This window comes from Oncorhynchus keta, chromosome 14 (genome assembly GCF_023373465.1).
Source record: "Oncorhynchus keta strain PuntledgeMale-10-30-2019 chromosome 14, Oket_V2, whole genome shotgun sequence".
In the NCBI taxonomy this organism is placed as follows: Eukaryota; Metazoa; Chordata; class Actinopteri; order Salmoniformes; family Salmonidae; genus Oncorhynchus; species Oncorhynchus keta.
The window spans coordinates 20,132,717-20,147,870 of record NC_068434.1 but is presented as its reverse complement, the minus strand read 5'-3'; the positions used below and the strand labels follow the sequence as shown (position 1 = coordinate 20,147,870).

The following is a 15,154-nucleotide window of genomic DNA, read 5'->3' as shown; positions in this document are numbered from 1 at the left end:
CCAACTGACCTTTTCCAAAATGAGAAGTTTTCTAAATTAGGCTAATCCATATCTTATATGAATGCAGCATAGGCAGAAATTTCTGTTATGCTTAGTGGATGAGCAGTTAAGTAAAACATAATTTGAAGATGCCTGTGTGTGTGTGTGTGTGTGTCAGCACAAAAGTAAGCGTGAGTCACTGCACGCCACGAGCTGTTGATCCACATTAGAGGACATTAATCCAGGCTCACTGATAAGCCTTGGAGAGCCAGCCTGCCATTCCTCATGTGCTACACCACCTTTCTCACACAACATTAACACTGATCAAAAACAAATGCTTTTCCTAATTTTGAAAATAAATCAATAGAAATACGGGATGCATATGTACCAGAGGAGGCTGGTGAAAGGAGCTATAGGAGGACAGGATCATTGTAATGGCTGGAATGGAATTAATGGAACAGCATCAAACGCATGGAAGTTTGACAAGTTTGACTCCATCCATTACAATGAGCCTATCCTCCTTTAGGTCCTCCAACCAGCCTCTGATATGTAGTGAAATACATTGATTCAAGATTAGATCCCCCCCCTCATACATGCTCTAGCATAGCATGGTTACTATAAATAACAAACATGAAAACCAATGTAAAAGGCAGAGATGTAGCCTAGCCTACCTACCAATAGTTATTTTTAAAGGCCTTGGATTTCTTGGTCTGCGGCATGATACGTCAGACATATTTGATGACCAAAGAAATCAGATAATGGCTGTCATTTTCAATTTCATACTCAGCTCTTGGAAAGAAGAGCTTGAGGGGCTGTCTTCAAAAAAAAAACATGGTCTCACCACAAAAAAAAGTATGGATAAATACAATTTTTGCTTTGGACCTTGAAAAAACAATTACCGTGCTATGCTTCTTGAGGAAGTGGTTTATGTAAAAAAAAAAAATTATTTTTTATTTTTAGTCAATGAATTCACCATAACTAGTCTTGGATGGTGTCCAAGTGTGCAATAGCTCCTTTAAAAAGACATCCACACACCATTTATGTGACACATAGAACTAGAAGGTCTTCAGTTTTAAAAGGTTAGTTTAACAAATAGTGCATCAGCCATGGCATTGTATTGACACCTGAAGCAAACACTGAATGACAATCTATCGCTCTGACTCACTCAGTCCCTGTTGCTCTGACTCACTCAATCCCTGTTGAGGTTAGTGAATTCTTACATTTTGCTGCCATCTATTGGACAAACAGATCACGGCACCCTCTTTTGAAATTAACAAGACGTCAACGAAGGTACTGATATTCAAAAACAAGACTAAAAACCGCACACTGAAAAAGAACAGATGGACCAATCTTGAGTTGAAAACAAATAAGCACCAAAGTCAAGGTTGGTCATCGGTCTTAAAATAAATTTTAAAAAATTAAAAATCCCAGTGGGTTCGTTTTGACTCGTTTTTGAATACTAGTTCTCTCTGCCAAAACCAGCAGCTAGACACACTGCTGAGCACAGTGTTTCTTGCTCTTCTGCAGCATCCGCTTTAGACATCTAATGAAAAGCTCATGAAAAACGGTTCAAACCCACATCTGTTAATATTATTCATAATATTCTGTTAATATTCAGGGGAGGCTCATACTCCAATAGTGAAAACTAGAAAACCACATTTCAAAGTGACGTGTGATCACCTACAATATTAGTTTCATGACCTCATGAAATGGCATGATTTCAGAGTTAGAAAAATAAGTGATGTGTGTGTGATGAGCCATTGTCCTCCCCTGACACAAAGCGTCTTGACTGTTGGTAGTCTAATAGACAAGTGCTATTAACATTTACGTGTCAACCCATACTGTAGCCAACTCTATTGTCCGCTGTTATTCCTTAACTTCTTGGTGACAGGGGGCAGTATTGAGTAGCTTGGATGAATAAGGTGCCCAGAGTAAACTGCCTGCTACTCTGTCCCAGATGCTAATATATGCATATTATTAGTAGTATTGGATAGAAAACACAGAAGTTTCTAAAACTGTTTGTATGATGTCTGTGAGTATAACAAAACTCATATGTCAGGCGAAAACCTGAGAAAAAGCCAACCAGGAAGTGGGAAAGTAGTTCTATAGTTTTTCAACTCTTTGCCATTCCAATATACAGTGTAAATGGGGTCATATTGCACTTCCTAAGGCTTCCACTAGATGTCAACAGTCTTCAGAACTTTTTTTGAAGCTTCTACTGTGAAGTGGGGGTGAATGAGAGGGGATTGAGCCAGGTGTCTGGCAGAGTGCCACAGGCTCGTATCGTGCGGCCACGAGAGACTGCTCTCGTTCCATTGCTTTTCTACAGACAATGGAATTCTACAGTTGGAACATTATTGAAGATATATGTTAAAAACATCCTAAAGTCTGAATCTATACTTCGTAGAAATTTTTTAAACTACCTGTAATATAACTTCTTTAACTTTTTGTACCGATGTTCGGCTGGACCTGAACGAGCATTTGGATTTGTTTACCAAACGCCCTAAAAAAGAAGCTATTTAGACATAAAGTTCATAATTTATCGAACAAAGCAAACATTTATTATGGAACTGGGATTCCTGGGAGTGCATTCTGATTCTATTTCTGACTAATGATGACTACACAATATGGCGGATATCTTTTTGGCTGCTTTGTCGTGCGAACGCTGTACTCAGATTATTGCATGGTTAGCTTTTTCCGTAACATTTTAAAAAAATCTGACACAGCGGTTGCATTAAGGAGAAGTATATCTCTAATTCCATGTATAACACTTGTATTTTTAATCAACATTTATGTTGAGCATTTCTGTAAATTGATGTGGCTCTGCACAATCACTGCATGTTTTAGAACTACTGAACGTAACGCGCCAATGTAAAATGAGATTTTTTAAAATACAAATATGCACTTCAGCGAACAAAACATGCATGTATTGTGTAACATGAAGTCCTATGAGTGTCATCTTATGAAGATCAAAGGTTAGTGATTCATTTTATCTCTATTTGTGCTTTTTGTGACTCCCTCTCTTTGGCTGGAAAAATTGCTGTTTTTCTGTGACTTGGTGATGACCTAACATAATCGTTTGTGGTGCTTTCGCTGTAAAGCCTTTTTGAAATCGGACACTGTGGCTGGATTAACAATTTTATCTTTAAAATGGTGTAAAATACTTGTATGCTTGAGGAATTTTAATTATGAGATTTTTGTTGGCTTGAATTTGGCGCCCTGCACTTTCACTGGATGTTGGCGAGGTGGGAGGCTACCGTCCCACATATCCCAGAAAGGTTTACAATAGAAGACTTGGTAGGCCAGAGTCATGGAGCTAAGCTCCCCACTACCCTGTAGGGAGGGCATTGGGCACACCCATGGCCAGTGAGTCTCAGTAGCGCGCCAAAACCTCCAGGACCTGCTCTTTCACAGCGAGGGGAGAGTGCTGTTGCACACCTGCTGCCCCGATACGGGTCTCCCAGCAGTCATAGCCACAGTCTCTCAAGTCCTGGATCGTGTTCTGGATCACCGAGCACTCCGTTTCTAATAGAGGAAATCACAAAGAAAAACAAACCATCACACATTGTGAACTACATTTAACACCCAACTTGTTTTGACCCTCCGTTCCTGCTTACTGCACCGGAGGATTCATTTATATCTGTAGAGCCTGGGAGAAGGACTAGGTTTGCTACTGAAATGGCACCCCTCGGAGTCCGCACCTTAGGGTTCTGTGATGCGAGACTCCCACTAGGAGGTGGAGTCTGACAGCCGCTGTGAGAGCTGAACCCACAAAGCCCTCTCCAGCAAACACCAGGGTGCCCAATAACTGGATAATAATGTGTAAACATAGGCTAGGGCTAAAATGCTTGGGGTGAAAATGTGTCAAATAGGGGAGCAATTTCTGAAAGTAAAAGTAGAAAGCCTCCCACCATGCAGCTAAGGAAATGTTTGCGTGGGATTTGGATTTCAGACTGACCTTGAAGAGGGTACAGCTGATGTACGAAGGGCTATATAAATAGATTTGATTTGATTTAACCTGAACCGCTTCTGTGGTGCTGTGTGGCTCAGTGTGTGTGGCTCAGCTGGGAAGAACATGGCACTAGCAACGCCAGGATCATGGGTTCAATTCCCACTGGGGTAAAATATATTAACAAAATGTTTGCTCCCACTCTCTGTACTGTACAGTAAGTCGCTTTGGATAAAAGTGTCTGAAATGACTACTATACTGTAGTAGTATTTATTCAGCTGATGAACAAACAGTAAGCTAAAGTACATCTCTATGTGGAGAAAAATCATCACAATGCTCATTACAAAGAATTGATAAATACGTAGCACGTCAGACAGTGGTGGGTTTTAACAAGGCTGCAGGATAGCAGGTTACATCACTGCATGTTTCGTCCCTGCGCCCTCTCAAATCGTCTCAGGTCAAAGCTGATCTGAGAGCACTGAGGGAAACACTTGACTAAACCTTTTGGAAAATAGCTGCAAACCACAAAAAAATGTGCAACACTTGTTTGCTAGTACAACAAAACAAATAAACTTCATTTGGGGCTATATAATGTTATGGGCTGCAAGCATAAGCAAATGTGGCAGTGGATTTTTGTGGAAGATAAGCGTGAAACACAGGATCCTCCTGGCTAACTCAACCAGCTCTCCTTCTCTATGCTGTCAGTTTGAGACAACATAACTTTTACCTCAAAAGAGGATGACTGAGGGTGACATTTTGGCACACAACCCATATCTTGGCTCACCGTCAAATCAATATAATGAGCCAAATCTACTGATGTGTCGACATAGAATCAGTATGCAGATGTCATTTCACAGATCTCGCTCACCGTTAAGAGGTCACACTATTCATAAAAATATAGACAAGGCAACAAGGCTCTCAGCAACTCTATGCCCCAAAATTAAGGCCAGGGCCATAGATGGTGGCAATGCCAATGCAGTGTAAGAACACATAACATACAGACGCCCCCACTTGATTACTGTGAGCCAGATGAAAGTGTAGGGAGGCGTTACTAGCAGTCATCTACAGTACCTGGTCTAAGCAAGGTAATGCCACAGCCCCCTCCTCCGGCACCAGTCAGCTTGCTGTGTAGACCTCTGGCCAGGGTGACCTGGCACAGGGTGTCCAGGGTCGTGTGTCCGACACCAATCACATTCAGGTGGTGCTGGTTGATGTCAATAAGCTCCTATGGGAGACAAAATAGCAGCTGTGGGTTTTTACATAATTTCATTTTCAATCTGGTTTGTATGAAAATACAATTTTGTTCTGTATTTTGGCTTTTCATGCAGCTATAGTTTTTACCAGGGGTGAAACTTTGGTTTTAGAAGTGAGGGGGGGTATAATTATTTTTATAAATTAAGAAACTCTCCAAACAGCCTACCCGAATGCTCGCAGGCATCCACATGGTCCTAAAGCACAACGTTGCCTCATTTTGTATCACATTCCAATGATAAAACTGGGGGGGACAACAAATGCAATTTAAAAATGTTAAGGGGGCATGTCCCCCATCCCTAGTGAAAGTTGCACCCCTGGCTTTTACAATGTGTAAGAGTAAGTCAATAATTTCTACGTTGTGTCAGACTGGTAGTGCCTGCCCCACCAGAACACACCCTCTATAGGCAACATGTGTTTCCATACTGTACCTCCAGGACATTGTAGTGCTCTGGTGTGGGGGTGTCGCTGGCCATCTCTGTTAAGGTCTGCTCACAGGTGCAGGAGACTGCATCCACAGACTCCAGTACAGGGTTTATAATAGAGGGAAACTGGGGGGGAGGAAGAGAACAGCAAATAAAATATAGAATGAATACTTTTTACAAATAATTGGGAATTCAAAGTAAAGGAATTTAACAACACTAAATATACCTTTAAAAGGTCAGTGCAGACTAAAGCAGCAAATGTCCATAATAACGTCTAATCTAGCGGTCATATCATTAATTAAAACAGTCAGTACATATTGCATAGCAGCACAAAAAGCCAGTCACTTGGTGCTGAGCGAAAAAATGTAGCTCTTTCCCATAATCACAACACTGCCAGTAAAGTCACCTATGACAATCTAACAGAACAGAAGTGCTCACACCTGTGGATGTCACCTAGGCAACGGCACACAGGGGTGCTAGCTTAGCGCTTCTTCTCCATGTTTTATGAAGGCAGTCAATGCCAGGCCCCAGAGTGTCTTTCCCATGCAAATTAAATCCCTGGTGATTACACTAATTACAGGGCTGGGGAGGAGAACACAGTGTAGACAAGACCACAGCCATTTAGTACCTTGTTCATTTTGTCCTTCACTCCAGCAACAAGTACCTTGGTGCTGCGAGGGACCTTGGTGTTCGTGAGTAGGATCCTTAACATTGGGACCCTACAAGTGGGAAAACATTAAAGGAAAGTTAGCAATATCATACGACATTATGTACCTGTATTTATTCAGGTGATGCTATTGTCAATGTTTCTCCTCATGAGTGGCAATAGCAGAGTAGAGTCCATAGAATCCAAAGAGAAGGAGCACAGACTATATTTTCCATTCATTGTTTGTGACAGCATGGGCAGTGTCGCGGAGGTATGTCCTTATTCTAAAGTAGTCCATTGTAACTGCATTGGGGATTTAATGCCACCTGCCATAATTGTTCAAGAGTATAATCCATTAACACACTGACCTGGATGACATTAATTAATCCCTCCACAACACAGTAGACTACTTTAAAATAAGGCATGCTATCACACTCTGTAAAATTGGCAATGTAAATTAGGCCCATTGACCATATTCACTGCAGTGACATGGAAAGGGATTGGTTTAGTGTACAGTACCTGCTTAAGGCTGTTATCTTCCCAGAACGGTATCTCAATATGCCACCTTCAAGAGTCAAAGCAAAGTGATAGGCCATCAATCAGATACCACAATAGAGTAATTTAAGCAAAATAGTATTTTCTGGCTGCAAAACAGCCCTCACACCACACAAAGGAATACTGCAGCTGGTGACTGCATTACATGCAGCACATTTCCCCACTGCTAACTGTAACATCAGCCTGCTCACAGAGAACGCACACAAGAAAAGTAACTCCCGCTACAATACCGTTTAGTGCCGTTCTGCAGACAGAACATTCTGCCAGATTGTATCACACCATTCATTGTACCACACACACCACAAAGCTGTGTGCTACCGTGGGGTCTGTGCTGTTGAGTGCACAAGGCAGAGGGATCCGGGTCTTACCCCATGTCCCCACAGCATTGTCTACCCCTGAGGGGTTCCCATGGATGATCCTCTCTCCCTGAAACGCCCACCTGTTAATTAGCTCCATCTCCACCTCACCCCACCTGTTGAAACACATTGAAATACAGAAGAGATGATTACAATGAGGATTTACACTGGGCCTTCAACCCCTATCTAACATAGCACTCTTGTCCCCCACTCTGTGCTTGTGATGAGTCCAGCCCCACCCATACTGACATGTGAGGACATCAGAAACAAAGTCCGATCTGACTTCCAGAATTTAGAACGAACAAGCATCCTCCAGTTGTGGAAATAGATTTAAGAAAAATGGTGACCTGAAAACTATCAAAATCTTTACAGATGACCGAAAAACAATATGTAGGTTGCTGGAGAAACTGCAGCCAAACGGAAGCAAATAGTTCACACTGTGGGCAGAATATATTTGTATTGACTGACTGTCTGGAAGGTGGAATAGCATATCCAAGGACTCAGCTAGTGGTGCTGCAGCCGCTACTCTAAATTAACTCGAGTAACTATAAATTAATACAAATATGGCTTAATATGACAATGTTTTATTTGTTTGTTCCAATAAAAAAAATAAAAAAACAGCTACTGAGAGATTTCTTTAAATAATTCAATGTTAATAGATCCAGTAGGGTATTTGGTGTTAGGTCATTACCTGGCTGTGTTTTCCTGGTCACTCAGTGGAGAAGGGATGGCCCCACTGGCAGAAAGCATGGCTGCAGCAAGGCACACAGAGTAGGCAGCGCTGGACCCCAGACCCGCTCCCGTTGGCAACTCTGACCACACAGACACCGTCAGACTGGGCAACTCCCTGAGATGGACGAGAGCTATTAACCACATTCAATCAATTACTGCAAACATTATCAGCATGGCTTTCTTACATCTAGGAATGTGACTGTAGTAGGATTTCTTCAGCCTAGTTGGGTATCGCTGAGTGAAAAACTTAAATGTGGATGAAAAAGCTAAAAATAACACTATTTTTTTTTGTGTTTAAACACTAGCTACACTAGTGTTTGTAATAGGTTTTAGGGCACTCAATCCCACACAAAAACATCACACTTTGCAACAGCTCCTACAGCAAAAACATTTTTAAAAAGCACATTTTCTTTGATCTTAATCCAACTGGCCAAAGGGTCTAGACACAGCAGTCATTTTTATTGTTAACGACTAGTGTGGCGTACATATGTGCATGGGTGTGACTGCAGTAGACTTGCCCTTTCTGGGCAGACAGGACAGGCACTGTCAATCCCCATGACAGCCAGGCTCTTTCTGGGCACGGTCAAGCCCCATGACAGCCAGGCTCTTTCTGGGCAGACAGGACAGGCACTGTCAATCCCCATGACAGCCAGGCTCTTTCTGGGCAGACAGGACAGGCACTGTCAATCCCCATGAGAGCCAGGCCCTTTCTGGGCAGACAGGACAGGCACTGTCAATCCCCATGACAACCAGGCTCTTTCTGGGCAGACAGGACAGGCACTGTCAATCCCCATGACAGCCAGGCTCTTTCTGGGCAGACAGGACAGGCACTGTCAATTCCCATGAGAGCCAGGCTCTTTCTGGGCAGACAGGACAGGCACTGTCAATTCCCATGAGAGCCAGGCTCTTTCTGGGCAGACAGGACAGGCACTGTCAATCCCCATGACAGCCAGGCTCTTTCTGGGTAGACAGGACAGGCACTGTCAATCCCCATGACAGCCAGGCTCTTTCTGGGCAGACAGGACAGGCACTGTCAATTCCCATGAGAGCCAGGCTCTTTCTGGGCAGACAGGACAGGCACTGTCAATTCCCATGAGAGCCAGGCTCTTTCTGGGCAGACAGGACAGGCACTGTCAATTCCCATGAGAGCCAGGCTCTTCCTGGGCAGACAGGACAGGCACTGTCAATCCCCATGACAGCCAGGCTCTTTCTGGGCAGACAGGACAGGCACTGTCAATTCCCATGAGAGCCAGGCTCTTTCTGGGTAGACAGGACAGGCACTGTCAATCCCCATGACAGCCAGGCTCTTTCGGGGCAGACAGGACAGGCACTGTCAATTCCCATGAGAGCCAGGCTCTTTCTGGGCAGACAGGACAGGCACTGTCAATGCCCATGACAGCCAGGCTCTTTCTGGGCAGACAGGACAGGCACTGTCAATTCCCATGAGAGCCAGGCTCTTTCTGGGCAGACAGGACAGGCACTGTCAATTCCCATGAGAGCCAGGCTCTTCCTGGGCAGACAGGACAGGCACTGTCAATCCCCATGACAGCCAGGCTCTTTCTGGGCAGACAGGACAGGCACTGTCAATCCCCATGACAGCCAGGCTCTTTCTGGGCAGACAGGACAGGCACTGTCAATTCCCATGAGAGCCAGGCTCTTTCTGGGTAGACAGGACAGGCACTGTCAATCCCCATGACAGCCAGGCTCTTTCTGGGCAGACAGGACAGGCACTGTCAATTCCCATGAGAGCCAGGCTCTTTCTGGGCAGACAGGACAGGCACTGTCAATGCCCATGACAGCCAGGCTCTTTCTGGGCAGACAGGACAGGCACTGTCAATTCCCATGAGAGCCAGGCTCTTTCTGGGCAGACAGGACAGGCACTGTCAATTCCCATGAGAGCCAGGCTCTTTCTGGGCAGACAGGACAGGCACTGTCAATGCCCATGACAGCTAGGCTCTTTCTGGGCAGACAGGAAGACGCTCAAAACTAATTAAGGAGCTGCTTACCCTAGGGACAAGCGCATCCATACTTGCAGCATGAGCCCAGTGCCAGCCTATCATTAGTGGCTGTCCGTCCTGTCAGAGACCGTCCACCACTATCTCAAACATGCTAGCATAGCGCTGCAAGCGTCAACTCACGATTAGGCCTACTCCTTAGCATCTACCCAGCTCCTATCTGTCCAAGTCTTTCTCACTAGGATGGGGTCTGTGGTGTTCATTTGGGCATTAGAGGTTTGGTTCTTGGGTACCAAGATTAGCATTACCCTATGTTAACAGGCCTATATAAATCAGTTGACACTCTTACCTTGACTTGGCAAAGACACAGAGGTAGATGTAGAGGAAGGCTAGGATGGCCATGCTGCGAGTATCCAAGGTTCCGTTTGATACACCAACAAAGTTTCGCAGCATCCTGACAAGCTCTGCATCAAGCTCATTCACATTCCCCAGCTCAGCTGTGAGACAGAATGACAAAGACAACATTACAATAACAGAATAAAACAAAAACAACGATACTTTCAGCTGTTATTTTACAACTTTGCCAATAGTTTCTGGGTTCAAGTCCAGCTCATCTCCAAAATGTGCTACATTGGCGTCTTGTGCTGAGTGATTAACAGAATTTTTTTATTTTACTTATTACTGTGTTACTTTTTTTTTTTTTTTGGGGGTTGAGCTCAATGCGCACATACATTGCAGTTTTTCTAGAGATAAATCAGATCAAGCCTGAACTATGCGATGTAGTAGGGAGTTGTAGATTCAAACAGGCCAATATTCTACATATTTTAGTGCATAAAACATGGCAATTAACTACAATGACCATAATGGAGAGACGGAAGAGGAAGCGGGACGATTTGCAAGAACATATGGCGGATGGTTGGACATGGCGGAGAGTAGTGCGGACCAAGTCGAGAAAATGGCTGTGCTGGAATGTGATCAATATGGGTGACAGTTCTGATGATATGGATCAGGAGGATTAGGGTCAAGGATCTGAATGGTCTGTAGTGGAAAGACATAGGAAGAAGAGAGATCATGAAACAGAAAGCAGTGGAGCATCTAGTAAAGAAGGCATAAAGAGGGTCAAGGTAGGAAGCAAGACTAATGTGTCGGAGTGGAAAGTTCTGATGGTGTTTGAGACCACAGGGCCTTGTTTACACCCTATCCGATTAACCAATGCCGTAGAGAAAGAGATAGGCGAATTCAAACTAGCCCGGTTCATTGGAAATGGAAGACTGCTAATACTTTGTGGAAGCCAGGCTCAGCAAGGGAATATTCTGCTAATGGAAAAGCTTAATGGGAAGATTAAAAGCCATGTCCCTGGTGCTTATGCTAGATTGAGGGGAGTCATCACTGGGGTTCCATTATCTATGTCCATAGATGATATTGTAGAAAATGTGAAGAGAGGCAGAGTGATTGAGACCAAAGGATTGATCAGTAGGAAAGAAGGTCAAAGATGTGAAAGCTTATCAGTGCTGCTCAGTACAGATAGGATTCCTTTTTTCAATGCAAGAAATGGAAAGCAGATGTTACTGTCGAACATGCTGAATAATCCTGAGGGTGGATTGTTTCAGTATGATATCAAGTGTAATAGGGTAGGGGTGCTTGATTGGGGAGGGTGATAGAAATTAGTATGGATAGATGTATTTTTTCTTAGTAGCACAGAATTCAGCAGACTATAATTGATCGCACACTCCAGCACAGTAGGTGTTTGGTCTGTTCTTCTTTTACGCCTGCTACAGAAGCAGAAGAAAGCACGATCGTGATGCGATAGAGAGAGCAGCTGTTGCTTCGAGAGGTATCACTACCTGAAAAAACAAGTGATTGATAGTTGGTATTCAACAGTCATAAAAAGTATGCTTTATTTACTTTGAAGAACTACAAAACAGTGATTTTGTCAGAAATCATAGGCAGCAGCTCTATAGAGATGAGATTACTTGGAATTAAATAAAGTTATTAAATAAAACAAATGTAATACACACAATAACTGAAATATTTTATTAAAGTAATGTGCATAAATGGTTAATAAGTGATAAGCCGTAATGGGTAGTCACTACCATCATGGGACTTTTATTCATTGTTTTATTCTGTGTGGTTACAGCATTTAACCTTACCCAAATAATCAAAACCCAAATCCATTAATATTTTTTCATAAAAAGTATTTAATCGAAACTACCACAAAAAGCACTAATAGCTCAGCACTATCAGAAGTGGAATACAGCTACTGGGAGGCCATTATGTACCACAACATGGATGCCAGGAACGTGAAGAGAAGGGACAAGCTTTCAGAAGGGGTGGGGGGGAAAGAGGTTCAAGCCTCTTTGTGTAATGACTAAGGTGTTGGACTGACAGAGACCAGGGTTCAAATCCCACTCCAGTTACCAATCTGTCAGCCCTACAACATCTCTCACCTCCAGAGTCAGGGAGGAGCTGCTTCAACACGGCCACATCCCAGCTGAGGAAAGTGTTGATGTTGGGGAGATTGATGCAGACTTTACTGGTGGATGTGGCCTGCAACCGTAGGTATGTGCGCAGGTTCAAACTTACAGCCAGAGCCACCTAGCACGGGTGGGAGCAAAAATACCTCTGAATTAATGTTGTGGTTAATGTCAAATCAATTTAATTTCAACAACCAATCTTTCGGTGAACTGAAAACAATAAAAATGCTTGTCCTGGGGCGGCAGGGTAGCCTAGTGGTTAGAGCGTTGGACTAGTAACCGAAAGTTCGAATCCCCGAGCTGACAAGGTACAAATCTGTCGTTCTGCCCCTGAACAGCCAGTTGTTCCTAGGCCTGGTAAAATAATATGATGAACAAATCTCATGAATACATAAATATGATTGACTGGCATGGACAACTATCATCAGTAAGATATTCATACAATAAAGTAAATCTGGCTCAAAATACACTTAACAACAGTATAAAACGTAAAATGTAAAGTGTTGGTCCCATAGTTCATGAGCTTAAATAAATGATTCCAGAATTTTTTCATACACAAAAAAAATGCTTATTTCTCTCAAATGTTGTGCACAAATTTGTTTAAATCCCAGTTAGTTAACATGTCTCCTTTGCCAAGATAATCCATCCACAGGTGTGGTATAAGCTGATTAAACAGCATGATCATTACACAGGTGCACTTTGTGCTGGGGACAATAAAGGGCAAATAAAAATGTGCTGTTGTGTCACACAACAATGCCATATACATCTCAAGTTGAGGGGAAGTGTGCAATTGGCATGCTGACTGCAGCAATGTCCACCAGAGATGATGCCATATAATTTTATGTTCATTTCTCTACTATAAGCCACCTCCCAATGTCGTTTTAGAGAACTTGGCAGTCCAACCGGCTTCACAACCGAAGACCACATGGAACCACGCCAGTCCAGGACATCCACATCCAGTTTCTTCACCGGTGGGATCGTCTGAGACCAGCCACCCAGACAGCTGATGAAACTGAGGAGTATCTCTGTCTGTAATAAAGCCCTTTTGTGGGGAAAAACTCACAGTGAGTGGGTGGGCCTGGCTCCCCCGCTCCCCAGCGGGTAGGCCTATGCCCTCCCCGGCCCACCCATGGCTAAGCCCCTGCCCAGTCATGTGAAATCCATTGATTGGGGCCTAATTACATTTATTTCAATTGACTGATTTCCTTATGAACTGTAAATTAGTCAAATCATTAATTGTTGCATTTATAATATTGTTCAGTACATGTCTGTTTTTTTATTTTCACCTTGATTTAACCAGGTAAGCTAGTTGAGAACAAGTTCTCATTTACAACTGACCTGGCCAAGATAAAGCAAAGCGACAAACAATAACAGAGTTACACATGGAATAAACAAACATAGTCAATAATACAATAGAGAAAGTCTATATATAGTGTGTGCAAATGAGGTAGGATAAGGGGGGTGAGGCAATAAATAGGCCATAGTGGCAAAATTATTACAGTATGGAAAATTAAACACTGGGGTGATAGATGTGCAGAAGATGAGTGTGCAAGTAGCTATACTGGGTTGCAAAGGAGCAAAATAAATAACAATATGGTGATGAGGTAGTTGGATGGGCTAATTTACAGATTGGTTATGTACAGGTGCAGTGATCTGTGAGCTGCTCTGACATTTACATTTACATTTAAGTCATTTAGTAGACGCTCTTATCCAGAGCGACTTACAAATTGGTGCATTCACCTTATGACATCCAGTAGAACAGTCACTTTACAATAGTACATCTAAATCTTAAAGGGGGGTGAGAAGGATTACTTATCCTATCCTATCCTGACAGCTGGTGCTTAAAGCTAGTGAGGGAGATATGTGTCTCCAGTTTCAGTGATTTTTGAAGTTCGTTCCAGTCATTGGCAGCAGAGAACTGGAAGGAAAGCCGAAGGATGAATTGGCTTTGTGGGTGAAATATACCTGCTGGAGCGTGTGCTGCTATGGTGACCAGTGAGTTGAGATAAGGCGGGGACTTTACCAAGCATAGACTTATAGATGACCTGGAGCTATTGGGTTTGGCGACGAATATGTAGTGAGGACCAACCAACGAGAGCATACATGTCGCAGTGGTGGGTAGTATATGGGGCGGTGGTGACAAACTGGATGGCACTGTGATAGACTACATCCAATTTGCTGAGTAGAGTGTTGGAGGCTATTTTGTAAATGACATCGCCAAAGTCAAGGATCGGTAGGATGGTCAATTTTACAAGGGTATGTTTGGCAGCATGAGTGAAGGATGCTTTGTTGTGAAATAGGAGATCCTCATGCCATTTGCACACACTGTATATATAGTTTATTTTTTATATATTGTGTTACTGACTGCACGCTTGTTTATTCCATGTGTAACTCTGTGTTGTTGTTGTTTGTGTCGCACTGCTTTGCTTCATCTTGGCCAGGTCGCAGTTGAAAATGAAAACTTGTTCTCAACTAGCTTACCTGGTTAAATAAAGGTTAAATATAAAAAAAATACTTACCTTGCCATGCACGACAGCGTGTTCTCCGTGGAGGATAGCTTTCCCTGGTGCAGACACTATACATTCCTTGATTTGCATTTTGATAGCAAAATGAAGCCTGCCAAGTAAATGTTGAATTGTTAGTAAAATAGATAACGTTAGCTAGCTTCTTCCAGTTAATTAATCGGGAAAACGTCCTGTAGCGATATATAGTAATACCTCCAAACCACTCCGTATGATGAGGGGTAGTTTTAGAAGGGATGAAGCTGTCGGCACTGTTAAATACGACAATCTTGAAAACATCAAGCGACAGCCAGCGGGACATGCCTCTGGC

The 15,154-nt window shown here is 43.1% G+C and overlaps 1 protein-coding gene across 2 annotated transcripts; it reads right to left on the bottom strand.

Moving 5' to 3' along the window:
• Positions 1-1,044: 1,044 nt before the first annotated feature.
• LOC118394029 (mevalonate kinase-like) lies at positions 1,045-15,150 on the bottom strand. 2 transcript variants are annotated; one of them, XM_052461247.1, is made up of 11 exons: positions 15,040-15,150; positions 14,842-14,938; positions 12,296-12,443; positions 10,198-10,345; positions 7,853-8,008; positions 7,174-7,277; positions 6,770-6,815; positions 6,233-6,323; positions 5,611-5,730; positions 5,000-5,153; positions 1,045-3,504 (listed from the first exon to the last, which is right to left on the bottom strand). In XM_052461247.1, exons 2-11 carry the CDS (start codon positions 14,917-14,919, stop codon positions 3,353-3,355), a joined length of 1,197 nt encoding a protein of 398 aa, XP_052317207.1. In that variant the 5' UTR covers positions 14,920-14,938; positions 15,040-15,150; the 3' UTR covers positions 1,045-3,352. The 2 variants fall into 2 exon arrangements, with proteins under 2 accessions (XP_052317207.1, XP_052317208.1); XM_052461248.1 differs by lacking the exon at positions 12,296-12,443 and having other exon boundaries at positions 14,842-15,143.
• Positions 15,151-15,154: the final 4 nt, after the last annotated feature.

Bases quoted from the DNA above. Each gene is read 5' to 3' on its own strand.
- LOC118394029 (XM_052461247.1), bottom strand. From the start codon at position 14,919: ATGCAAATCAAGGAATGTATAGTGTCTGCACCAGGGAAAGCTATCCTC. The intron at 10,346-12,295 runs GTGAGAGATGTT...TCTGTCTCACAG, and splicing joins GCTCCTCCCTGACTCTGGAG to CTGAGCTGGGGAATGTGAAT. The intron at 6,816-7,173 runs GTAAGACCCGGA...TGACTCTTGAAG, and splicing joins CAATGCTGTGGGGACATGGG to GTGGCATATTGAGATACCGT.